Here is a 27,382-nt window from a genome sequence, read left to right on the forward strand (position 1 = left end):
GCTGTTATTTCCTGGAATCAACTATTGGGTTAAGTGATTATAAAATACTACTATTAAAAGTATGAATAACCACCCAAGTGAAATAATTTTAAAAGAAATGATTACCATGAATAGTTGGATCCAATAATTATTCTAGACTTGGATTAGCTTCGAGAGTGCAAACAGAAACATATGCATTAGGAGCTCTGACTAATGATGAAAAGTTCAAAACAAAAACTCTGTTGAACTGCAGCAATATTTCATTGCAAGCATTAGGGTCCCAATTATAGCTTCAAAGGCTTGCTGCAGTTAAAAAGAAATTAGTATTATTGTCAGTAAACCCTTAATTACTTTGTATCTCTAGTAGTTTCCTAAATGACCTGTAAATTAGCATGTATTTTTAATTGCACTGTGAAAACTGTGTCACTATTGAGCGAAATATATGTGAGTTATAAAAGGCACCTCTCCCAAACTGTATTTATTATATACAATGTCTTATGACTCACAAGTCAGAGACAGATTAAGAAGAGCACAATCAGTAAGGGGGAACCTACCATAACACAATAAAAAGATTTCCTAACTTCAATTCCTTTTTCCCAATTCAGAAAGCTAGGAATTCTCCCTTGGCAAATAAATTACTCATAAGGAATAGGACACAGGAAAACTTGCTGGTTAACACGTGAGGGTTCCCAGCTTCGTTAAGAATCACTCATTCTTCTGACTTAAAATTGAAAATGTTTGCTTAATGTCTAGAGCACTTTTTAATGTAACCGGGGTGATGCAGTTTTTAATTGGGTTCATGAAACACAGTCAATTGATAGGATTCATCACTAACGCTACATTAGCCAGAAGGTAAGAAAGGGGAAAACAGTATTAAAAAAAAACTGTAAAAAGCAGTGAATCTTCACCTGTTGTAACTAAACCTTACATCTTTAAAGCTGGACTTAGGATCCAGGAACTTTTTCTCATTGAGGTCAACAGAGTTGTTGTCAACAATGAAAATTCAATGCGAAAGAAAAGAGCAGAAGTATAGCTCCAACAAAATAGACTGTGTTCCTTACTGGAGTAAGTTGAGAACATAAGGAAAGATCAAACAGATCTTTGTGGGGTACATTACTCTGATTAAGGCTGTTATCACATGCATCACAGAAAAGTCTCAAATTGATAAAGCAGCAGTGTTCACTTTTTTTCTTTAATCTTCTCTGTCAGCAGTTTACAGTCATGAAAAACTATGGATTTTTTGTAACTTTTCTTCTAACTACCTAAATTCTTTTTTTCAGTAGCTCCTACAGTGCTTTTACAGCTACTTTTTATTGTAAGATTTATGTATAATGAGATCTTATCAAGACAAACCCTCCTTTCATTTTCATCTGTTTGTATTTGGTATCTGTAGTCTCAGCAGACTCTAAATTCAGGAAGACAGATGAAGTCCACAGATCAAAAATCACAATACCCAGGGCAAAGAACTGCAGCAGGAAAAACTTTCAGCTGTGTGACCACTGCCAGTAGATAACAGATAATTACACACAATCAGAGAGCCTGCCGTAAGCCCTTGCAGGATCAATGCATCGAATCCAAACCCTGCTCCGCGCTCAGCAAGCGTACTCCAGGTACGGCGGGGGAGCGCCACACCAAATGCAAACAGGTCAGGTACGGACAAGGAAGACTTAGGCGGACTAGTTCATGTGCAATTAGGATTCTGTTCCTAATTAGATTACCAAACCAGCAATTTAACTCATCCTACTCCCTCCTGTGACTTCCACGGTTCCAAAACGATGATCTGTTTCTACAAACACACAGCCTAAAGCCATCAGCCCCGGGGAAACACAACCCTTCGAATTCTGAGCTCAACACAGGACCTGCATTTTGAGGCAGCCAAGTATTCCCAAATCTGAGCCTGTACCTATGAATGTATCTTCTACGAGTTGCATAACTAAAAAGAGCGGGAAAGAGATTTCTCTCCTTAAAAATCCTCGTTCGCGTTAAACAACCCCAGGGCCACGGCAGACACAGCGCACATGAAGGCGCACGCTGCGCGGGCGCGCACAGGGCTCCAGCGAGGGAGGCCGGCGGCAGCGGTGCGTTCTCCTTCTGAACGGAACGCCACCGGCAGCACCTTTAGAGCCAAGAACTCAGTGAATGGGTACTATTTAAAAAAAAAAAAAAGCGGGGGGGGGGGGGGGGGGGGGGGCACGGAGCGCAAATGAGCGCGGCGGCGGGGCCGAAAGGGCCTTCACCCGGGCCGGCCCGCCATGCCCCTTTCCCCACCAGACCCGACAGAGACCCGGCGAGGGCATCACCTCACAGGGCAGCCGGCGCCGAGCAGAGGCGCGGCACGGCCCCTCTCCGCGCACCAACGGGCAGGCCCAGCCCCGAGAGGGGTCCCGCGCCGCCCGCTGCCGCCCGCCCGGCCCCGCTGCCGGGGCTCGAACTCGGCCCCCCGCCGCGGCCCGAGGCGAGTCTCCCGCCCGCTCCGGAGCGGGGCAGAGCGGCCAGCCCGCCTCCCTCCAGCCCTGCCCCGGGGCCCGACCCGAGGGCCGAGCTCAGCGCCGGCGCCGCGGGGCCGACCCCGGCACCGGCCGCCCCGCCCCGGCTCCCAGCCCGGCTCTTCCGGGTCGGGCGCTCCGAGGCCGCGGCGGCGCCGGCGGCAGCAGCCTGGGGCCCGGCCCCCGGAGGTCGGCGCGGCCATGGCGGCGGGCGAGCGGAGCGCGGCGCGGCGGGAGGCCACGGGGCGGCGGCTGGCGCGGTTCGCGGCGCTCAGAGGTGGGGCGGCCCCACGGCGGGGCGGGAAGGCGGCGGGCCGGCCGAGCCGCGTCCGGCGCGGGGCCGTGGAGCGGCCGGCCCGCGGGGGTCCTGCGGGTCGGGTGTGCGCGGTCTGACCTCGGGGCGGCTCGGGCTCCGGTGGTTCCGCCGCGCCTGACGCGGGTGCCGCTCTGCCGACAGGGAAGGCCGCCCGGCCCGGCGAGTTCTGGGACGTCGTGGCGGTGACGGCCGCCGACGCGGAGCAGGCGCTGGCCTACCGGCGGCAGCTGGCCGAGAAGCTGAGCAGGAAGGAGCTGCCGCTGGGCGCTCGGTACCATGTGTTTGTGGATCCACCTGGGCCGAAAATCGGTGGGCACCCGTCGTCGGCTTCCCCCCTGCTCTGGCGGGGAAGCGGGGTTCGTCAGGACGAGCCGGTGTCAGCTCCGCAGGCAGCTGGTTTGGCTTCAGAGGGCGGACGGGGCTCGGTGATGCTGGCCGGGCCTCTCCTGTCGCGCCCACCCAGGGCTGGCCGGACTTCGGTTCCTGCTGGAGGTCAAGCAGGGTTTGGCGTAGGCCGAAGGAGAAGGAAGGGTCGCGGCGTGCGGTGGGAGCCCGGCACCTCGCAAGCACGTGTGCCGGGCACGGATGTGGAGCAGGACGCGGCGTGTGCGGCCCTGTCCTGCTGGCCTGGCGAGTGCTGGTGTCGCTGCCGGGGGGGCACTGGCACACGGCACGGGGAGCAGGCGCAACGCCTCGCGGTGTTCCTGCACGAGTTACGCTCCCTTGATATACTATACGCTCATTTAACACATATATACTCCTATAATACACTTATATAATTACACTCATTTTCGGTCAGGTGGAAGCAGGCTTTGTGCTTATGTGCTGCGGCAGCTGCCTCCTGCAATGAGAGGGCTCCAAAATGCTGCTACAGTCTGAAGTATTAATTAAACCACAAGTGTAGGCTCTAGTGCCGTTAAATAGTGTGTAGTTCTGATTCCGTTGGGCAACTGCTAGCATCATGGGTTGGCTGCTTTTTGGACTCAATGTAAGTTAATTTTGGCCGTTACACTTCCCATTGTAGTATCTGGCTCTCCATCGTGGTGGTTTTTAATGAGTGCACGTTGATGATACTATATGACTCTTCTGAGCGTATCGTATAGAATACAGAATAACACTAACTCATGTTTTTTATAAATTCGTACTACTTACCTTAACCCGATTGTTTAAATTTAAACAATTTGTATATGTTTTAATATATTACCCAATGCGCAGCAAAAACCTAGAAGAAAGTAGTCTGACTGTCCATAATATCATCCTATAATTCTTAATTCCTGTTCACTTTGATGTAGAAAGTAACTAATCTCAGTAGTCTATCTGCAGTGTAGGATAATAGGCACAGATTAATTTTCAGAAATCCAGCAATTTTAAGTTGTAGGAGCACATAAAAATATCCAAACCATTTCCTCATATCCCAAACCTTTTTCCTCATTTCCATATCGTAAATGTCAAAAGTACTTTTGAACGCTTTCTGCGAGTCAGTAGTGAACTTCTGTGTGACTTGTTTCCTACTGGAGCTAGTTTTTATGGTTAAGTTACGGCCTGTTGAAATGATGAAATGCTTCAAATGGTGGGGCCGTTCAGAGATGACTGGGAGGGGAAAACATGGTATTTGCCCAAGAGCTGTCTACTCAGGATGCCCTCCCCTCTGAGTGCACAAGGCTTCCAGAGTGACTGTCCATCATGTTCTTTGCATGATTTTATCAACTACGATAACAGTAGAAAGACCGTTCTGTCAGAGCTGGTTTAGGAAACTTCAGATAGCTATCTGTGCATCCATTGACACTCGGTTTGTTTAAAAGATCGTCTCTGCAGTCATAAGGCCTTTTTAAAAATAAATGACAACTTATTTTCTACAGCAAAAGGCAGCATTTAAAACATGCTTCCTCATCACCCTACCACAGCACCAGATCCCAGTATGCTTCACATGTCACTGCAGATATTATTGGTGCTCTTTTCAGCAGATACTAAAGTATTTTTTCTTTAGGAAATGGTGGCTCAACACTTCATGTTCTTCAGTGCTTGGAAGAGCTGTATGGTGATAAATGGACTTCTTTTCTTGTGCTGCTAATTCATTCTGGTAAATTCTGTTTTACATTGCACACTCTAAAATTGTGCGCCTCTTCCCCCCCCCCCCCCCAAAATGATATGATGGCAGAGTTGTCAGAGTTCTGAATTACAGTTCCCTCAGAAAAGTAATCCCAAATGTATCTGATATGATCATTTGAATTTAGATTGATACTTAGGAGATATTGCTGTCACTTAAGCATTTCTTCTCAGCACTCTAAGTTGTTTGATCAAACAGTGGAGAAAAGTGTAATGCAGAGTATCTGAATTAAGCTTCTGCCTTGAAATACCCATTTAAGGAACATGGCCCTCTCTGGGGGGGGACCCAGGGGTCCTCATAACTACAGGCAGACTGAATACTTGCCTTCTTATCCAATTAGTCGGAACACTTCCAAAAGGGGCATCAGTTTTGCAGAGGAGAAGGAAATATAACGGGTAATAACAAGTCACCTGACCAAACCGCTGCTTATTTGACTCATCTCTGACTTAAAATTCCCAGCAGGGGTGTGGGGGTCCTCCTTTTTTTCAAGCAAAGAGCAGGCATCATTCGCTTTCTTCACTTTAGTTATAGACAAGTGGTCCATATTCCAGCCCTGAAGCAAGCTAAAGGTAATGAAATCAACCACAATTTTAATATAAGCTATTTAAGGCATGCTAAATTTTGGACATAAGGTCAGACCTGCTTTGGGAAATGTTTGAAGAAGAATGATTGATGATTTTTTTACATCTGTCATTTTTTGAGGAATACTCAGTATATGACCAAGCTGGGGGGGGGGGGGGGAGAGCGGTTTATACCTTTGTGTGTATGTAAAATAGCCGCATAGGTTTAGTTTTGCTTACTTATGTACAGTGTCTAATTAAAAATGTCTTTTTCATCAAGGTGGTTACAGTCAACGTTTACCACATGCAAGTGCCCTGGGAAAGATTTTCACAGCTTTGCCTTTTGGCGATCCCATTTACCAGATGTTGGAACTGAAGCTCGCCATGTACATTGATTTCCCCAGTCACATGAAACCAGGAATTCTCATCACGTGTTCGGATGACATAGAACTTTACAGCACCGGAGTTACAGAAACCGTCACATTTGATAAACCTGGGTTTACCGCATTAGCTCACCCTTCAGATTTGACAGTTGGGACCACTCACGGAGTGTTTGTTTTAGATCCGTCCAGTTTTTCAGGAAAAGGAGGACTTGAATACACATGTTGCCATCATTTCCTGCACAAGCCTGATATTGAGACGATGCGCCGGTGTGGCGCAGTATGCGTAAGAGGGAATTGTTCTCAGCTAAGTTCCTCTGGAGACCGCAGTGACTCAGAAGTGGACTCGGAGTGTGTGTATACAGACAGTTTATTTTACATTGATCATAGCATTGCAAAACAATTACTGACATTTTATAAGCAGATGGGCGCTCTTTGCTGTGAAATAGATGCATATGGTGACTTCCTCCAGGCCCTGGGACCTGGAGCCACTCAAGATTACATGAAAAACGCAAGTAACATCACAAAAGAGGAATCACAGTTAGTAGAAGTACGGCAGAAGCTATACTCTCTCCTGAAAGGAACTACGCTTAACGTTATAGTCTTAAACAACTCCAAGTTCTATCACATTGGAACTACTCAAGAGTATTTGTTTCATTTTACATCTGATAGCAAACTGAAATTTGAGCTTGGCTTGCTGTCTGTGGCTTTTAGCCTGTTTTCTGACAAAGCTGAGACCTTGGATCAATCAGCAAGTATCATTCAAAGCATACTTGAGCCTGGATGTTTTATAGCACCTGGATCCGTTATTGAATACTCTAGAATTGGACCTGAAGTCTCAGTAGGGAAGAGCAGCATTATTAGTGGATCGTACATAAATCTGAAAGTAGACATACCTTCAAACTGTTTCCTGACTTCATTAAGTATAAAAATTAACGATCAAGTGAAGTATGTAAGTATGGTGTTTAGTGTAGAAGACGACTTGAAAAAGACTGTGAGATTGTTGTCAGATGTACATTTGCTCCAGTTTTTTGGAGTCAGCTTACTAGAGTGCTTGGACCTCTGGGGTGTAAAGGTTTCAGACCAGCTCTTCTCCAGTGAGAACACACGTTTGGGCTTGTGGACTGCTAGGATTTTTCCCATTTGTTCTACTTTAAGTGAATCGGTTAGAATGTCGTTAAAAATGTTAAATTCTGTGCAGCACATGTCAGCTTTTAAATTGAATGGCTTTCAGCTCTTGTCTGTTGAAGAAATGCTCACCTACAAAGATGTAGAAGACATGTTGAAGTTTAGGAAGCAAATTTATGATGAAATCCATCTACAAAGACAAAAAGAGAAGTCTGATTTGTAGAATGAACAGTACTTGAACAAATTTCCTGTTTTCATTTATGGATGATTGATTACTTCCCAGCTTGTAAAAATCATAAGAAAAAAGTACACAGATCTTTTCTCTGATTTCATTGAAGTAGAAATAATGAAACTGCATTAACAACATTGTTGTAGCATAATATTAATAATGCAGCAAATGCAGATAAACTATTCTTTTGATGAAAGAAGTAATGAAATGTTTCAGATCTCTGAAAACACTAATTGGTGACTTTTCTTGGGGTGTGTATTATTATGTTTTGTAGTCTTTGTCAGTAAGAATATGATACAGAACAAATTAATTAGAAATTTGGCTGAAAACTGCTTTAAAAGTTTTTCAAAGTAGAACATTAGCTCCAGCAACATGGAATGATATAGCAATAACTTATGTTTCTCTCTTTCATGCTGCCTTTTTACAGTAGTGTTTCTAATAGGTAGAGAGAAATTTATTAAAAGTACTTTTTAAATCAAGACATCCTGTCTTAAGCATTAATCATTTTCTCTTATTTTTTTTATTTTGTAATTTTTTTATACTTTCTCATTTTTCAGCAAAGGAAAAAGATTTGCATGAGAGATCATTCTTTCCCTTGTGGCTAATAATATTGGGGTCAAAACCTGGCATGAGGACATACTGATTTTTATTTTTTTTATTGTTAGTCATTTGGAAGCTGGTAGTTTGATTGGGCAGCTACTGACTTTTTGTTATCCACAGATTTACCGATATGTGCCACATGAAAACCTGCAATTCGTATTTCTCTAAACTGAACTCTCAGAGTCCTTGGAGTGATGCTTAATCCTCATGCAGACCAGCGGAGGAGACACCAGAGAGGTTAACTGTCGTGAGTGGTACCACGATGCACATCTGCAGAGAAACACGCAATATCTGTTCTCTCTTCCCCTTCTCCACCCTTTACTAATAAGGATGTCCTTTTGTTTCTAGTTTAGGTGCCAAAGATCCAGCTCCAAATAGATAAGTGTGCTTTTTATACTTCCCATTCTGGCCTGATCAGAAAGGAAAGTGCCTTTTTTATGTGTGCAACTGTAAATGTACTTTTCTCTGTTCCCTCTTCCGCACCCCACTTTTTAAAAAATATAGGCAGTGTCATAGCAGGTCACGCCAGTGCTCCGTCTAGCCCCCTATTCTGTCTTAGGCTGTGGCACCACAAAGATGTTGTGCGGGAGAGCATGCAAGCCTGTCCAATTCTGTGATCCTCTGTGTTTTCAACAGCTCATTACATAAACAATCGGTGTGTACTTTAGTGCTACAAGGTGGAAAAAAGCTTGTTCACGCTAAGTTTATATTCAGATACCTCAAATCATTTATTTTTAATTTTGCTTCTATGACTGCATTTTTATTTTTTCCATTTCATGCTATCTTTAAGAATGTGCTGTGTATTATATCAATGTAATTTGACTGCAAACACAATGCATCCTTTTCTCTTGCATTTATCTAGGGGTTTTCATGTTTTATTTAATGTTTCATTATAACAGTGTTTATCTCCCTACTGGCTGAATTCCCTAAGGGCATCTTTCTTATGCCACCTACGAGGTAGTAGTGCAATATCTCCTGAATATTACCCAAGCTGGTTTAACCTTCGCCAAGTTTCTTCCTCATTGATAAAGAAACCTTTCAAGAGGCATAGTGTTTTTCCTGAGGATCTCTTCTGAGCAAGAAGAAACACAAAGGAGCTAGACATGGAGGTTGGGAATTGCTGAGGTTGACTTCAAAGGAATAAGGAGAATTTCTGAGCAAACAGAGGTTTTAAAAGTCATTATAAAATATTAGTTTAACAATGGAAACAGCAATAGATTTGAGAACACTAAGGTCCAAGACAAATGCATAAAGTCACAAAGTAAAAATAGTCACAGAACATGGAGCATGAAATTGTGGTTTGTATATCACCCTATTTGCGTAAGCTATTCATCTGTTGTTAGAGTATACAAAACGTTTTGGGAAAAACAAATGTTTGACATAGACTTTGCGTCTTCAATCGGAGACCAAACTTTGTGGTGCAAAGACTTCCCTGATGATTGCTTTACTGCTAGACAAGCTTTCTGGATGTTTAGTAACAGTAGAATGAAGTTGCATTCTTTTAACATGATTATTCACTTTAACTGTTACAGTTGCATTTATTCTAAATTCCCTAAGTACCATGTGTTGATTTCATTACTTGAAAGTAATCTGGATATAAATAGAAAATGGATTTGCTTCTGACACATAAGTAATGGGAAAAAAGAATGAGGAAAAGCGTACTGACTAAACAGCTTTTGGAAAGTGGTGGGGTAGACTTGATCGAGTAGCAGCTGCTGCAGTCTTGGAAGCAGTGTTCCTTCCAAGAAAAAAAGAACAGGAGTGGAATCCTGCTCGTAGTCTTAGACTACCACGCCTGGCACCTGGGTCAGCAGCCTGCCTCAGGCTCTGTCAGTCCGCCAAGTGCACAAGGAGAGGTAAGAGGCACTTAAGAGTATTTCTCTCTCTGATTTCCTTTCCTGGTGTGCTGCTGTCCTGCCTGTCCTGCCCTGGACTGCTCAGACGTACTGGCCCAGCTGCAACCGGGATGGGTAAGAAGTAGCTACTCACGCCCCTGCAGAGAGTAGTATTCTCTGGGATGTGCTGTCCATTACTGTCATTCCTTAACCTTGCCTCTGTGTCAGAATGACCCAAGTTACTGTGAAATGGTAACTGGGACAGAAATTCTGTCATTCTGACAAACTCTGTTGGCAAGTGACGGTGTCGGTTTGACAGGGCGGTAATCTCCACTGGTAATCCCTTGAGCTCGACAGCCTGCAGGTCTGACTGTAAACCCAGGCTTACAGCCTTGGGGTAGGTGGGGTGAGCCTGGTGGGTGCTCGTTAGGCTCCACAGAGAAGCCTGGCACTTGCAAACAGTAAACGCTCATAATAAACCCGGATTACACAATTCACAGGTAACTGCTGGAAAGCTCCGTTGTGTCTTTCTCACCGAGGGCAGTAACGCTTTCCCTGTGCTTAGTCCTGCTGTCAAGGACCTAAACGAGGAAAACTTCTGTAAAGATTTGCTGAAAGTATCCTTTGGCCGCAGCCCCAGAGAGCGTGGCTGTACTAGGGCAGCGCACAAAGGAGCTGGGTGTTGGCATACCTCAAAACATGAAATTTTTCCATGATCTTCTCTTCCGCTATGCAGTTTGTAGAGCGCAGCCCCGTGACGCTATTGCTTAAACAAACGGTGTCTGCATTTAAACACACCAAATGTGTGGTCAGACGCCGCTTCATTTCTAGCTCTTAAAATATATGACGCAGTTGAAAAGCTTGTGGCTAAATGCTTCAGTGAGGAGCCAGAAATATTTTCTTAACCTTTGCATAAAGGCCTAAGATACCTTTTTTTGCAAACCTGTGAAGTATGTAATGTCCAGTCTCAAGTAACAGTTCTAAGCAGCGCATCAGTGAATTGCCCTGTTAGGAAGTAAAACATTTAGATCTTGAGGCAAAGAACTTCATAAAAAAAAAAAAAAACTGTTGTAATGGAATAAGTGTAGATTTAATTTACTAGGTAAGACACATCAGACTGCTTTAAGTCTTTATGCCACTCCACGCTTTCCTTTTACACTAAATATTTTTGTCTCAAATTTTAGAAAGCAGATTTTGGTCAATATTAGCCATAGGTAATGTCAGCAGGCTTAATGAATTTATTCCACAGGTATTGAAATGTCTGGATTTGTACTATTTTTCATTTTTAAACTACAGTCAAGTGTAATGTAATAATTTATGAAAAACATTAAAAATTAATACAGAGCTCTAGTAATTATTTTCCCATATGTTTTTATATCATATAGGGTTATGTGTGTGCATGTTCTCACACACATTCTGTAAATTCATTCTTGGACTCCATACTTAGGAATAAACACTTTTACATATAAGTTTCCACTAATTTGTACTGAGCCACAGGAAGCATATGTTTGCCCATTAAATTTCTAATGCATCCATAATCCTTCGTGGTCTTTCTTACTATCAATAAAATTATCATTGTGAAGCATGAGATTAGAAAGTTTATGGAAATATTCAGAGAAAATGGACTGTGCCGTAGAGAATGTTAGTGCCTGAAGACCGATAATGGTATTGGCAATCCAGGCATCCATCTGTCAAGGGCTGGTGGAGTTCAAACATTAAAATACACATCCATTGCACTTTGATGAATTTTGTTGAAAGGATTTGGTAGACACAAGGCATATTTTTGTGCAGGCTTTTTTGTGAGTTTTAAATGCTGAAATGTGGCTTTACCCTGTCAAGCTACAGAAAGTAGCTAGTTTTGTTGATTTTCCTGTATCGGCTTCAGAATAAAATCTGAAAACCTGGAACGAATACCGTATTTGATTGAAGTCACTAGGAGTTTTGCTTTTGATTTAAGCAGGGGCCAGGATTTTGCCCCTGGCAAGCACATCGATGGAGCAAAGGTTTCTAGAGTCCACCAGGGATAGGGATCTCTGAAGAAGAACAAGAACTGCAGAGCTCTTGTTGCGTGTCCTGACAGTGAGTGTTACAACCCTGCACACGCCTGCCAAGCCTTCGCTAATCTACTGCACCTTGCTGTGCCGCTTGTTGAGTTCTGTTGGGCGTTGGGTGAGCGGGAGTTCAGCAGGCAAAGAAAGCACTGGAGCTGCAGAGCACAGAAGTAGTTGCAAGGAGAACAGTCAGTCTGTAGTGGATGTAACGTCATTTTTGAGTTAACACGATATTTCTGTCAAGGAGAGAGAGAGAGGAGATGACAGATAAGCGAGTATTTGTATGTATCCTTGATGACACATTTGAAAAATAATGTCCTTATTGAGGCATGAGATAACTCTTTGCTGTATGTATTGCAGCTATTTATGAAGCGTGGGGGGTTTTTTAGCTATAACAAATTCTAGTCCTTAGAACAAGGTCTATGTTGTAGTGTGATCAAATCTTACTAAAAGCAAAAAGACTTCAGACTGGACACTTCCTGACAATAATAATCTAAGTTTGACGTACACAATATGCGTATGTGTTTTATTCGTATTGCATTTTACAAACGTTAGCTAATCTTTCTTTTTCACAGTCTGCTGTTAAGGTAGATGACAACAACTTTCTCATGCAACCAGCTGGGATAAACTTGTCCTAAGGAAACTGAGAGACTTGTGCAAGGCCACACAGTAAAACTTAACAGCAAGATAATAGCAGTTATGGGGTTGCTGGTTTCTTGTATCAGATTCTGAAAACAAGACCGTCATGGCATCCTGGCCGATGATTTTCCTGCAGTCTGAGTAATAAAGGATGCAATGCTGAAAATGCCAGTCAGCTAGGACCTTCTAAGAACAGGAGGCATCTATTGAAATCTGGAGTTTGATTTTGATTAAGGCTTACTGCGTTTCCTAGATGGATGCAGTTTTCGTATGGGCCTATAGATCATTGCCTGGCTCCATCTATCCTGAAATGCAACTCAGGCTGGTACAGCCTCAAATAAAGCCAAGATGAGTGTTTAATGATTTTATTCATGTCAGCTTTCTTCATTTAATTAGTTTTGCTGTGTAGTGCAATAATAGGGCTCATAATGAACATCATCTTAATGATTTCCCTGAATGCTTCGAGAGCATGCTATAATGAACAGAGATTTAGCCATACTGTATATATTACACTATGAAATTTGAGAGAGGAGGATTATTTCAGTAACCTTTTAGGCAGGAAATTGAAATCTGAGAAATTGGGCGCTTAAAAAAGAACACAAGGGAAGGCAGCTGAAACAAAAATGAGCAGCTGAAAGGTACCTGTGCCAGAAGGATTTGGGGAACCGATGAAAGAAAGTAAGCTCCAACATTTGGATCTGCATAGAAATGTTCTTGACTTGGACAGGGAGTTTGTCTGTGCTGGAGCTCAGCGGTTCCAGCCTCTTCTCATTCCTAAATCTCTGATGCAACAGCTTCATTTTCTGCTCCCTGCACATGTGGAAAATTAATCCCTGTGCAAATGCCACTGTAGTATTGTGAGAACAAAAATAGCAGTAATATTCTTCTGTACACTTCTTTTAATCCACTGCCACAGAGAAGCCATTGTAAACACCTGTTGCCTTATACGGGCCACAGAGTTCCTTGTACTTTACTCTTACAAAAATGCACTTTCTTTTAATGCCTGTTTCATTTTCTGTGACATATCTGAATGTCACCAGAATGACATTGAAATGTATAGGAGCAACTTACAGCCTCTGGAAGTAAATGATAGATATGGATATGTTCTAATTAATTTGAAATACAGATCATTTCAAAAGACTTAATTGTGTAAAGCCTCCCTGTGAAGGACATTTAAAACCAGAAATGGGAAAAGAATTTTTCACATATTTCTCTTGTAAGATTGGACACGACAGCTGCACATTCCAAACATAAAACTGCAATAAAACTTCTAAAAAGTTAACGAAGAAATTTGTAAAGCTCCCTATTCTGTAAACATTACATCTGAAGACTTTACTCACTGAAAAACATTGCTCTTGACATTTTAGTGCTACTTGTATAGATGACAATTAGAACTGGCCTAACATAGTAGTCAGTGTAGTTAGTCCTTTCTCCTCTGTTTGCAAACGGTCTGCAAAGAGGCTTATTAATTTTTGTCTTATTTTTCCTCCTAGTTTCAATTATTCTGCAACTGCTTCACATAGCCTATGATGTGAATGCTTCAGGAATTCACGTGAAAGTTGCTTTCATGGTGAACAAAGCTCTTGCGTTGACTTCGCTGACTGACGGGATTATCCTCCTGTGCTGTAGTTTCCAGTGGTCTTCCCTGAGTGTCCATATGAAAGAATCTTCACCCACGCACATGTTTGCAAAGAGTGAACAAAAACATGGTGTAGGAACTGATGACTTCTTTTTGATATGTTTTCATAAACTAGATCGTACTAGAATATAAATAATATGCAAGGTACTTTCTTCTTTTAAAGCAAATTTTATCTCTATCTCATCATGGAAATTTAATGCTCTTACTTTATAAAGCTGTTGCATTAAAATGCATTTTCTGTGCAGAAGTGAGCAGAACATTTCTTGGGCTTTGGAGGCTGTCCTGTTCCTGTTTCTGTCATAGTTTGCTTGGTCTGGATGGAGGAAAAGGCTTGTTCTTCAGGCCACGGGGACTGCCAAAACCTATTTTGTCAATTCCAGATTTTTATTCCTAGCATTGCACTCCCCGCTGTGAGTCATCGCCCCTCACCTCTGCTGGAGCATCCCACTTCTTCAGGCGATTTTCCACTGAGCTTTAACTGCCCGGGATCCCACCTCCAGGTGCAGTCACAGTGTGAGCACCTCACCTCTCCTCCTGTCGCTGTGCCTCGCTGCGCTGCACCCTGCCTCTCGCCATCTCAACGCACCTCTTCTCGCCTCACTGTCTCTCGCCAGGCCTCTCCTCACCTCACCTTGTCTCACCGCTCCTCGCCTCGCCTCGCCTCCGCTCACGGCGCCTCTCCTCAGCTTACGGCACCTCGCCGCGGTGCTCTTGTGCCTCGCCTCAGCACCCCTCGCCTCGCCACTCTTCACCCCACCTTTACGCTCCTTGCTTCGCCTCGCCTCGCCTCTCCCTTAGCTGCTGCTGAAAGCCATTTCCCTCCTTGCCTCCCTGCAGGCACTGCCACATCAGCTGAGGAGCGGGACAGAGGCGCTGCCCGTGGCACACGGGACTGGCGCTGCCCGTGTCATGCAGGGCTGGCACTGCCCGTGGCACACGGGGCTGGCACTGTCCATGGCACGTGGGGCTGGCACTGCCCGTGGCACACGGGGCTGGCACTGTCCATGGCACGTGGGGCTGGCACTGCCGTGGCACACGGGCTGGCACTGCCGTGGCGTGGCGCTGCCTGTGGCACGTGGGGCTGGCACACCCCTCGCTGGGCACTGACAGCCACCCTGGGATTCCCTCCGGAGGCAGCGGGAGCTGCAGCACCAAAGGCAGACAGAAAAGGGGGGCTCCCGGGGCCGATGAGCTATCCCGGGCCTGTTTGAGATTTGTACCTCAACTGACAAACTTCCAGTTTGGATTGTATGGCGCATCCAAGCCCCTAAGTGACAGCAGGCCGAAGCCAAGCCCTTCTGAAGTCCTAACGTGCATGGAGCAGCTAAGTCACCGCCACGGCGAGTCCCCCACCACGGTTGGGGTACCGTCGACTCCTCCGTGGTACCCCGGCTCTCCCTCCAGCTAGCCCAGGCTGAGCGGGCAGTGTTGCCATCAGCCTTAGCTGCTCCATGGGGATAAGCCCGGTGAGGACAGAGAAGCATGTGGAAATCAAGCCACAGCGTCCATCCTGGTGTGTTCAGGGGCTCGGAGGGGAGAGGGTTACATTTTCACAGCCTTGATCGTAAGGGTTTCTTTCATAAATCTCAAGACTTTTACAAAAAAGGACAACACTATTACTGTTTTTATTGTCACTCCAGTGAAAACTGAAGTGCTGTTACCCAGATCGTGTGACACAACAGTGGAACAGTGAACAGTCAATCCTCTATCTATCTCCTGCCTGTGGAGATGCCGTACGAATGATCCACACAAGGCAAACTGGCCCAGGAGGCGGCTGCCCGCCGGCTGGCCTCGGCGGCGGCCAGCACATGCTACCAGCTCCCCTGAACCAACCTGAGCTGCCTTCACAGCGGCGGCTGCGGACGAGGTTTGCTGAGGGCAGGCAACGGCACCGCACGGTGCTCCCGGTATCTGCTGTGTCCCCGGCGCGCGAGGCGAGGCTGAGGGCTGCCACGCGGCGAGCGGAGGTGGCCGGAGGCTGGGAGGCGCAGCGCTGCTGAAGGCAGAGCCGTTCCCGGTGACGGGCGCCCGTGCAGCTTCCTTGCTGCTCCGCCGCCATGCAGCTGGCGCAGGAGGCGTGGAGCAGGGCATAATGCAGTCCTGCATGCACGCGCGTGGTGGAAAGGAGGAGAAGGCCGAGTCTCGGATGCCTGAGGAGCGATGGAACTGAGTTAGCAACATCTGCAGCAGAGGCTGCCTAAACGCTGCGGCAGTGCAAATACTTGCACAAGTGCTGCGCTGCCGTGGCGGCCGCGACAGCCGCTGAGACACCCTGTGTCAGAGCCGGGAAGCCCTGGCTGGTCCAGCTGCAGGCCCTTCTTTCAGAGCAGCTCCTAAAAGCACGGGCTATGAAGAAAAAGGCTGATTGATCCTGCTTGACAATCAAAGGTAAAAATGGTAATATGATTAACACTCTCCTGCATGAATGGATCAGAAAACGTTTAGAAAGCTCCACTGCTATAAAAAGACAAAATGTGTCCATTGCTGAGTTCCTGACGTAGTCCCGGTTGCCGAGGGGGATGTGTGCTGAAGCGAACGTGTCCTGGCAGGCCTTTTGACCCCAGTACTCTCTAGCGGGTGGGAGAGATGGCCAAAACACTTGTCTTTGGCTGCACAGCCACGGCTGCATTTTAGACATTTAAAGAAAAACAAACAAGAGCTCAGCTGATAAAAGCAGTGGGAGAGGAGATGCCTGTCTCAGCGCTGCATTTCCAGCTCTTCCAGTTGCTTGGCAACTAGATGTGGAGGATCAGTTACCAGGCTGGTGCCTTTTTGCAAATATTTGGTTGACTATCACAGGGCATATTGTCAAAGCAGTTCAAAGTCTTCTGAAATACATCCCTGGTTTATATGTGCAAATCAGTGCAAATAAATGGACGAGCTCGTGCTGTGTCAGGAACCATCACAGGAGTGCAAGTTTGTTTACAATGGGATGCAGCATGTTGAAGATTTTATATAAGTGTATTATAGTTACATAACTTCTCGCCTGAAATCCTTAACTGAGAAAACTAAGAACTTATACACAGAACAGTTGCCAAGGTCAATCAACACACTTTAAATACATAAATATATATATAAATATATATAAATATATATGTATATATTTATACACATATAATTATATATATACCAAATAAATTAAAAAAAACAATAAAGGGAGGAAAAGAGACACATACAGAAACCAGCATGAATCCCATAATTGGCTGGGAGTAATGTGTGAAGTAGTTCCATTCGATAGAAAACACAGGGATGAAAAGGGCAGACAAGAGATGAGCAGATCTGTGCTAACCAGATTACTGAGGAGGTTCAGTTTGTGCGAGTGAAAAGCAGTGTTATTTTGCTATTAACCAATCTTTCACAGTCTTAAGCACAGACTCTTACAAGAATGCATCTGTGCACACAATCTAGATGAATTTTGGCACAGTTTGTTTGCATGTATGTGCACACACACAGAGCCCAGTTTGCTCAGTTCACCCTTCCAGCTAGCCAGACCGTGGGGTTTTACTACATTACTGTGACACTGTGTCCGAGATAAAATACTAACAAACAGGACAAATTAGATGGAGCAGAGGATTTAGTTACGTGTCTATGTAGATCCTGGTCCTCAGCTGTCTTGTACGTGGTCTGCTTGGAATATGAACAAAAGCAGCTTGATTGTGTCCTTGTTCATTTCTGGAGAAATTGTACCTAGAGCAGGAGCCGCAGCAAAACGGCCTCGAGAGTCTCCTCCCTTCTTTGCAAGTCTGTAAGTGGTGACCAGCCCAGCTTCCTCCTGGTCATGTCCTTCATCAGCCGTCTGATGGCAGGTTTAGCCGGCCGAGCTGCTGCTGCCCGTTGGTGCGAGGAGGGCAAATCTCTGTGGAGGTTCTGCATGTGCCCACAGAAGAGCACGAAGTAAACGTACCGAACTCCCAACAGCCAGCTCATTGCCTAGTCCGATGCAGCGAGGCTCCCTTGGCACAACAACGTCTACAAATGTCACCAAACCGCAAAAAGTCAATACTCTGATACGACACAATTTGCGCTTCGTAACTAAAATACCCGCATGCTCCAAAGCCGTCCCCTATGTTAGGAAACATTTTAATGTTGTGAGCTGAGATCATCTCTGGCCTCTCCAAACTGGGGACCCCCAACACTCCTTGGGGATCCTGACAGTATGCTTGGGATTCAGCTTCTTAAATTTCTTTTTCTCCACAAAATTGGTAGCAAGCTGCCCAATTACCCGCTTCCCACCATTTTTAGGTATTCAACAGATGAAAGCAAATGTTTCTGTTGAAATAGGCAGCAGATTTTTAAGCAAGCTGATTAGGTACCTTTATTATTTTTTACAGTTGACAGCACAGGCTGTTTTGCTCCGTGTCATTGTTGCATGACATTCCATTTGGCACAGGGTTTATTTTTAGCCAGAGACTATCAAAAGTATTTTTCAGTAGGACTGTCACTGCTCTTGAACAAGGAATCATATTACTGCGAGAACTTTGCTGAAACAAAGAAGATATATTGGACAAATGGGAAATTATAAATCTAGACCAACCCAAACTTGCACTGGTAATTAATGTTGCTTTTTTAAATGCAATATATCATACATCCATCTACAAGAAGCAAATTATATTTCAGGAAATAACTCATTGCTAATTTACTCTTGAGTTCAAGGATAAGGTATTGTATTGTTGTTGGTTTTCGAGAAGAATGGCTTAACCCAAATCACATATGTAGTCTGTAAAAGAAGACAAAACGCTAGTAAACTAAATTTCTTTGTGCAATCGTATAAGATCATATTAACTTAGATTATTATGTTGATCTAATTTGTACTTCATTAGAAAAACTTTTAAAAATTCCAACCTTTTTATGCTGTGTGTCTATGCTAAGATTTAGGAAATAAGAGCTAACAAATGCAACCTAAGGTTTAAGTTTTCTCTTGTTCAAGTTAAAAATATTTCTGATAAAGATTCATATGTATTAGTTGTCTATGAAATCAGTATATATGTGTCTATATTGGTTGCAGCAAGAATGGTTTAATAGCTGTAATATTTTAAACTTTCATACTTTCATAGATAAATATATGAAACAGTGTACAATTTGATGTTTAAAAATCAAGTGCTTTGGTTACTGGGACATTATGATTCGAGTTCCTGGTTTTTGTATGTTTTGAAGTGTTTCATGAATTGGGGTTTTTTTGTTGTTAGATGAATGGAAGAAGAAAGTTAGTGAATCGTATGCTATAATCATAGAACGATTAGAAGATGACCTGCAAATCAAAGAAAAGGAGCTGGCGGAACTGAAGCATGTTTTTAGGTAAAATGTTCTGGAAAGCTGTTTGTGAATTTCTTTCAAATGAGTATTTGCTATTAAACAGTATTTTCAGTTTCAGGTGTTTTCTTATGGAAGGAGTTTCTCACGTATGGAACGCGTGTTCTTTAATGTCTATTTTTGGGAATATGTCATTACAGTTCTGGGCCAGAGTCCCACAGCATAGTACTAAAATTGGTGGCTGTTAATCACTGATGCCAATATTTTATAACAGACACCTATATACTTTTGTAAATGAATTAGCTTTAACTGGATGTCTAATTTTGTTGTGTACTTTTCAGTTTTTCTAATGTGTTTCTTCAGATATTTTCATATTGCTGAAGTTACAAATTTTAGACAAACACAAAAGCAGATTTTCTTCTGAAAGTGGATTTCAAATTCATGATTGTAATCACTTTCTCAGGACGGCACATGCTAACAACCAAGTTCACCCAACCAAGTAACATACTTACGTGTTCATTATCTGAAAAGCTCAAATAGAAAAAACACCCAGCTCATTGACTGTAAGTTAAGAAAATGATCAGGTAAATAATTTCACCCCACTTGAAAAAATAGGGGATTCTAATCAGAAATAAATCACAAACTCAAAAAAGCCGAACTGGTCATATAAATTATCCATCTTGCTCACTTTCAGCTAGCATAATTATCACTGTTTGAGCCTGTGAAGTGAGAGACGACATTGGGCTTTCACTGCAATGTGCTGACCACTTCGGCCATGGCCCAGTAAAATACTTCGGTACTTGCCTCATTTTAAGGCTGTTTAGTGGTAAAACTAATTATCTTAACAAATTGGAGCCAGAGTACTCTATATTTTAGTTAAGCAAGACAGCTGAGTATATGGTGAAAGTGCTTAATTCCTGCATTAGGCGTAAGGAAAAAAAAACAATTAACTTCAAGGTTGGCTGACCTTTGGCAGTTCAGCTTATCAGTCTGTCTTACTGCTCCATGTCAGTCTCGTTAAGATGTCAGCCAAACTCTTCTTCGATAAAGAGCACTGCTCCTTGCCACGGAAGGAGTGGGAATTAATGACACTGGGTACATTGCATTGGAAAGGCTTTTTTTTAAGTCAGGCTTGAGGAATCAGCCAGTGATTTCAGTTCCAAAAGCTGCCTTCACCCATGAGTAATGAAATCAGTCAGATTTTGTATCATCGCAAATCCGAATCTGGCCTGTGTAAGAAATCAGTCTTGACTATATGAAAAACTTTTCTACAGTAGCAGTGGCTATTTTCAGAAGACTTCTCACCTCTGAAGTAGCAGAGGAATTAATAGGGTTTTTTCCCATTATTAAAACAAAACCATTTATTAAAAAACGTTAGGACTGAGAAACTGGGTGGTTTTCGGAAGCTAAGGCAAAGAAGGTAATTTGCCTGATGGAAATGAAATAAGAAGCTGTTAAAGTCCCTGCTCTGAAAGATTTGGAACGTCAATAGGACAAAAGTCACAAAGCCTAGCAGAGGAAAGAACTGTCAGCATCCCCATGTTACACTTAGGGAGCCCAAGCACAGGTCAAGGGCTAAATTGTCCAGTGCCATGGGGAAAAAACCCAGCAGCTGCGATAGTGAAAAGTAAATTTATAAGTAGCCCGGCTCCTGTCACTTCTTGGATAAAAGTTGTCCCTGTTCTGTTCCTGTATCTCAGAGCTCTTAGTGCAATGGTTTCCTAAAAAGACCACCCTAAAAATAAAAAGTCAGAATTTCATTTCCCTAAAACGTGCAATTATGTCTTCAGAAAGGAATTAGGAGGACACCTAGATAAAACTGGGCCCTGAGTGTAGTCATTTCGAGCTAGCTTTCATTTTCAATATAGGCCTTTTAATCGCAGCTTTTAATATATAAAACTTTCCTTGCAATATTTTCCCACAAAAACATTAAAATTTTGCCGGTTTATAAGAACTCAAATCATATTAAAAATGAATATCATTAAGAAAAAAAACTGAAACTTTTTGGTTTTATTTTTCAAACTGGGAGAAGAGGAAAATTTAAGTATATAGCTAAAATAGTAAAACCTGGATTCTTAACCATATATTAAGTGCTAGGAAGATGAATTTTTAATGTAGTTCTAAAGATGAAAATTGAAGCGGGAGACATGACTTTACAGCACGATAATATTCTGTGATTTTGAGACTTGCAGAATTCATCCTTCAAACAAAGCAATCCACTGCCCCATGCAGTCACCGCAGTGCGTCAATATGTGTAGTTGTACATCCGCGCATACCCAACTCGTTACAGCAAAGACAAGTCAACTAAAAGGACTTGTTTCCCAGAACGTGCAATTTCTTTTTCCCTCAGTTGCCCCTGAAGGAAAACCTGAAGAATAGGTGAGCCTTATATCACTATCATTAATCACAGTATGTCAGAGAAGAATTGCAAGAAGATAAAACATATTTGAAGAATGAGATTTTATTTTTACTGAGCAAAACATTTTCCGCATTAGTAAAGTGGAAGTGGTAGATGAAGGGCTGTCACCAAACAAAGGTGAATGTGACTATAATGTGTGGAAAAAATGTTCCAACAAAAGCGGTTTACATTTAGGACAAAAAAATGAGTTTCCTTAACATGTGGTACCCATCTTCTGAGGAATGCATATGAAAATCTAGACTGATGTAAGAGCTAATCTCACTGAGGCACACAGTTTTGGCAAAATAAGTCCAATTTTTGCATTTATAAATAAATGCTATGATCTATTTTTATCATGCCCATATCCTTTTCAAATGACACACTGTTCCTGAACATTATAAAACACTCAGTATTGACAACGGGCAGTCAGGAGTTTCCATCAGAGTGGTCTTTCTGATAGAGAAAGTATTTTCCAAAAAGCTAGTTTTCATGAGAAAAAAAATTGGCAAAAATTCTCACAAGGAAAATACTTAAATTTTATGTATTTAATATTTAGTTACAATTTCATTTAATTTTAGTTTGAATCGGTAAATTATTTACTTACCAGCACAATACTTTGTACGTCTGTAATTCACACCACCATTTTCTTCCGTGGACGGACATTCCTGGAGGCGCGCTCCTCCTGTACGGCAGGATGGGTGCTCCTCATCTGCCCGGTCCCCGAGGGATTGCAGGGATCACGGCGCTGGATGCCTCAGCACGGAGGAGATCCCGTCCCCGAGCCTGCCCGCTACAGAACACGCTCAGAGCCCAGACCACAGCGTCCGTGGGTTGTAAGGGGTCACGGCGCAATGTAGTAGCTCTCAAACCACGCCACTAAACTGGAAAGGGAACTTTCAAATTCTGGAAGTTAAAATGGTTTCTTTCAAAATAAAACCCAGAAAAATGGGGTGGTTTAACATTTCCAAATTAACTTTGTCACACTTCATGAAAAAGAATCTGAAAACACAGGTTTTATTCCTGGTTTAGAATGATAACACACATTGAACAAGCAGAAGTTCTTTTAGGATAGACTTAACAGAAGCAAAGACAAGTCTCTGACTTTGTCTCCATTTTAAATTCTACTTAAAGAATAAATTATTGAAATATTTCTTGAAAGAAAAGGCCTAAGTGTCACCTTGCTTAACACGGGCCATCTTGCTAAGGGGAGCTTTGCATAGCTTTATATTTTTAAAAGAGAGAGAGGTATTAGAACCTTATTTTTAATTGTAACTGTGTTAAATATGTTTAATAGTGCTACTCAGGATGGATTTATAGATATACAAATCTAAGTGTTCTGCTAAACCATAATCATTGTTATACTGATACTGAATGGAAAAAAACCCAAACTTCTATTGACAGACCGAAATCGGCATTCCTCACAAAAATATTAATTCCTATGTGTTTTCAAGAAATGTAATTACTTAGAATGTTTGGGCAGAGCAGTCAATCTGTGCTAAAGAAAACCACGAGACTTGACGACAAAAAGCTAAAATGTTCAAGTATGGTAACCATTTAACAGTCTGTAAGTAAAAATAGAGTGATCATTTTCCTTCACACTTTTCAGATGCTCTCTTCACTGTTTAAAAAATAAACGTGACACTTCAGGAATTCAGGAGTTTTCAAGTAAAGCTATAATGCATATTTAGATAGGACTTATAACCAGAGGTGGGTAGCTCTAGCTACGGAGGGGTTACCGCTCTCTCGTAATATAATGGGCATTAACTATGTGAAATAAAGACGTCCAGTCTCATTGTCCACAATCTTATACAAAGATACCATTCATGTTTCTTTGCAAAGCTAGAAGCATCTCAGGTAACTTAGGTTACTATCCATTCCCTTTACTGCCAGCTTTTCTAGCTTTATTTTATGAAGTACTTTGCTTTTGAGCTTTGACAGGTGTTGTATGACAGGAAAAGGAGAATGGAAATTAATGAATTATAAAATTGCATGGGTTGTAACATTTTTATGTATGTTCTCTTTTTTTTGCTGAAAAAGAACAGAGCATCAAATACAAGGGCTGAATGTCTTTTTTAATGAATCAGACTTGGTATGGATCCTATTTAAGAGTTATTATATTAGAAATGTAGTAATAATAATTACTTCATTTTAATTATTCATTTCACCCTTGTGAAATTTTCACCCATTTTCACCTAATGAAAGCACTATGACATCATTAAGCTATATAAAAATGTAACACTGTACCAAAAATGTGGAAGAAAATTAAAGATTAAATTGAGCTTCATATTGTCAGTGTCACAACATGTAAGTGACATTTAGTTGCCTGAGAATTTCAAGTGCAAACATGCCTTTCCTTAGTAGGATGTGAGTACAAACTGTAATATGTTAATTGTTTATATCAAAACCAGAAATACTTGACTACAAGTTAATGGCAAGTGAAAATGAGGATCTATAAATTATTTTAAAATTCTGCTTTAATATATCACATTCCAGTACAATGAACCAAAGCAGAAAAACAGCGCTATAAAATCGCACCAGTCTGCTGAACACGACAGGGTCCGTGTTCCTGCTGGTGCCGTAAAGTGACGGCCAGCGCTGGTGTTCTGAGCGAGGCGGGGGTCCCGTCCTGGCAGGGCTTCGCCCCTGCCTCGCTCCAGCCCCTCCTCTCCTGTCCTCTCAGATCGCCCGCGCTCACAGATCTTCTTAGGACTTAGCGCGCCATTAGAACTGCAGATCCTCAGCCAGAAATGTAACTTCTGGAGAGACGACTTCATTCCTCAAAATGCTTTAGCAACATTTTTCCTTTAATCATTGCCAAATTTTTGTCTGAGCTTGGGTTACCTTCCTTCCGTGTATGTGCTCCCGTAGCGCTTTCATATAAATGTTTCCATGTATTGATTGTATGGTGTTTCTATGGTCTCATCTGGGGAACATAAACTTACTTTCTGAAAGGCTTTTTCTGGTTATTCTTTTTACTTAGCTTGTTTGCCTCTAGTTCTGTGCACGTCCTGCTCACCGTTTTAGAACGAATACACAGATTTTTAAAATACTTCTTAGTTATTACTGCATCAATAAAGGAACTGGTTTTGTATGGATTATTTGTATTTCTAAAGAGTCTTTCCTCTTTTTTTCTCTAATTTAGCTGAATTTAGAATGTATATACTCTCACTGAATAGCAGGATTGTTCAGAAAACAATAAATCTGGACTACTCACTTGATATCAGTAAAGAATTTCTGCATTTACAGAGTGTAAACTGAGTATAAATTTAGCCCTGTGTCTCAAAAGAATTACATCGAGATTTCTCTTTTAAATTTTTTCCAAATGAAAATGTGCTAAAGGATGAGAACAGTAATCATCTGTAAAATCTCTTTTTTTCAGCTCTGATGAAGCCTTCTGCAAAGTCAATTTAAATTACCGCACAGAAAATGGGCTCTCTCTTCTTCATTTATGTTGCATATGTGGGGGTATGTATTTGAAATATGATGTTCTTTAAACATTTTCTGTACATGGCTACTGATTTGTTCTGTCTGATAACTGTCAGGAAGACTGTATTTTCAGTGAATTTCATTCCGTGTTGTCCTTCTTGACAGCTGGATAAGCATCTCTAAGCATTACTTGAAACTCTATTGCCAAGGGGGTTGAATCAAATTACACTGAACCCCATTATAGCTGATTCTTCCGTCCAAGAAAAGTTTTGGTTGATAATGTAGCATGTTTTACTACAGGTGTTCAACTAGTTCAGAATTATTTGCTATATGCATTAGTTAATCCATACTTATCATACAGTATTGCTCTACATTTCTGTATTCTGTACATGGTATGGACTTCAGGATAGGGACCTCGTTTTAGCAATACTTTGCCATACATACAACACCTATTTTTCTAGTATAATGAAAATACCTGTATTTTATTTCGTGGTGATTAAAAGAAGAATAACTCAAATGCTTTAGTGAAAAATATCTGCTGATAGGATTTTTGCAGAGAGCAAATCAGCGTACGCAAGAAAAGAGTGCAAAATGTCTTCTGGGATGTTCATAAAAACACACTAATGGTGGAATTTTCCACTCCGACCCACACTGCTGCTCTGTTATCCACATAGTGAGTCACTAGTTCATGCACACACTTTGCACTTGTTATACAATTTTCAGCAGAAATTGGCTGAGAGAGGCAAAATTTTACCCTAAGGTTTCAGCTCTGCAAAGTGCTAACAAATAACATGCATAAACGATTTGCTCAATCTTAGATGCTATCATGAAGGAGGACCTGATCCTGCACTGCTGAAAACCAAGTGGATCTTTACTCTTAATTTCAGAGAGTGCAAGATCATATCCAAAGATGACATCAGTACCTGGTAACATTAGAGCGATTGGTGGGATTGCTGAGAGAAAGTTTAAGGAAACATACAATGTTAATTAATTAGGTACGGTATGTGAACACTTGAAGGAGGGAGAGAAGCTATTAGATCCGACATTGTCCTTGATTACTGTCATAAGTATTCACAAGGCAGATACATTTTTTGAGATCATCACTGTGCATCAGAAAGGTAGGAGTAAAGCTCCTTGCCCATGCTGACATTCATTAGCATCCCCCAAAACGACCGTCCCTGTAATAATGTTGTGTAGAGGGGGAGAGCAGTGCTTCCGTTCTGAAAGGACAAAAAAGTTATGTGTCTGAGAAACCAGAGATTCTGGAAGCATCTGCTCATTTATGGAGTTCTCTGCAGCGTGGTCTGGATGTTAAAAAAGGAGTTTGCTTCTTTAGAAGTTCAACAATTCTTAACAAATCCTTATTAAAGTGTGAACAGTGAGCCAGTACATGGCCAGATCCGCAACTGTCCCAGTGGATAAGGAGATGGCGCCTAATTCCATTTGGAGGTTTCACGAGATATATTTTATGGCTTGCCTCAGGTCAGCAGATGAGCTACCTATTTCTCTTGCTTTCAAACTCACACAGAAGTTTCTTACGTCATCTGCACATTCTTTTCCGTAAATGACTTTGTTTTGCAATTTTCATCCTAAAGGTAACAAATCACATATTAGAACGCTTATGCTAAAAGGACTGCGCCCATCCAGATTAACAAGAAATGGATTTACAGCTCTGCACTTGGCAGCTTATAAGGTAAATTATTTTGAAGAGAACTGATGAAAAGAAATCAGAACTGAGAAGCTTATTTGTCTGAACTATCTAGTTGAACTCTCTAGTTGCTACTTCTGGTGAAAATACCAATTTCACATTTACAGTGCTTAGGAAAATGACCTATAAAGAGCCCATGCACAGGAAATCAGCATGCGCTTTTGCAATGTCATCCGTGAGGATATGACATTGCTTTGGAAATATTGATTAAATCATGCAAGGCAACTCAAGATAGAGGAGTGTTCTTTTTATTAGTATAGTTATTAATAGAAACAATCTCAAAGGATTTTATTTTACAATTTCTCTCTTTTTTTGCTTCTTTTTTGTTGTTCCTCCTCAAGTTCCACATTCAGCTTCAATATTAATTTTCTTCACTCTTGTGTTTATCTTTTAAGACTCAACAATAACAGTAGCAAGGAATAAAGTGGACAAAGACAGCATTTTCCTAAAGAATTGTTATGATTCTTGTTTTAAGACGGAGCATGTTAGAAACTTAATCCATGTATAGACTAGCCCCAAAAGCACTTAGCTTTTTAGAGGGAACTCAGATCAAATGTAGGAGTTTATATTCTAGACTGTAATGTTCAACCCTTATATGTCCCATAGGTGCCACAAGGTCATAAGAGCCTCTTTCTTCTGCAAAGCTCTCAC

At 42.2% G+C, this 27,382-nt stretch overlaps 2 protein-coding genes across 2 annotated transcripts in view; both read left to right on the forward strand.

Moving 5' to 3' along the window:
* The first annotated feature begins 2,666 nt into the window (after window positions 1-2,666).
* FPGT (fucose-1-phosphate guanylyltransferase) lies at window positions 2,667-7,659 on the forward strand. Its single transcript, XM_050901016.1, has 4 exons — window positions 2,667-2,742; window positions 2,923-3,090; window positions 4,769-4,861; window positions 5,729-7,659. Exons 1-4 carry the CDS (start codon window positions 2,667-2,669, stop codon window positions 7,177-7,179), a joined length of 1,788 nt encoding a protein of 595 aa, XP_050756973.1. The 3' UTR covers window positions 7,180-7,659.
* Window positions 7,660-18,457: 10,798 nt separating this feature from the next.
* TNNI3K (TNNI3 interacting kinase) overlaps window positions 18,458-27,382 on the forward strand; it is a 97,859-nt gene continuing 88,934 nt past the window's right edge. Inside the window, exons 1-4 of the mRNA XM_050901015.1 lie at window positions 18,458-18,497; window positions 19,136-19,244; window positions 24,977-25,062; window positions 26,619-26,716. Of these exons, the coding sequence (XP_050756972.1) occupies window positions 18,458-18,497; window positions 19,136-19,244; window positions 24,977-25,062; window positions 26,619-26,716 (333 nt within the window). The remainder of the gene's footprint in view (window positions 18,498-19,135; window positions 19,245-24,976; window positions 25,063-26,618; window positions 26,717-27,382) is intronic.

The sequence above is a fragment of the Gymnogyps californianus genome, chromosome 8 (assembly GCF_018139145.2).
Source record: "Gymnogyps californianus isolate 813 chromosome 8, ASM1813914v2, whole genome shotgun sequence".
Lineage (NCBI taxonomy): Eukaryota > Metazoa > Chordata > Aves > Accipitriformes > Cathartidae > Gymnogyps > Gymnogyps californianus.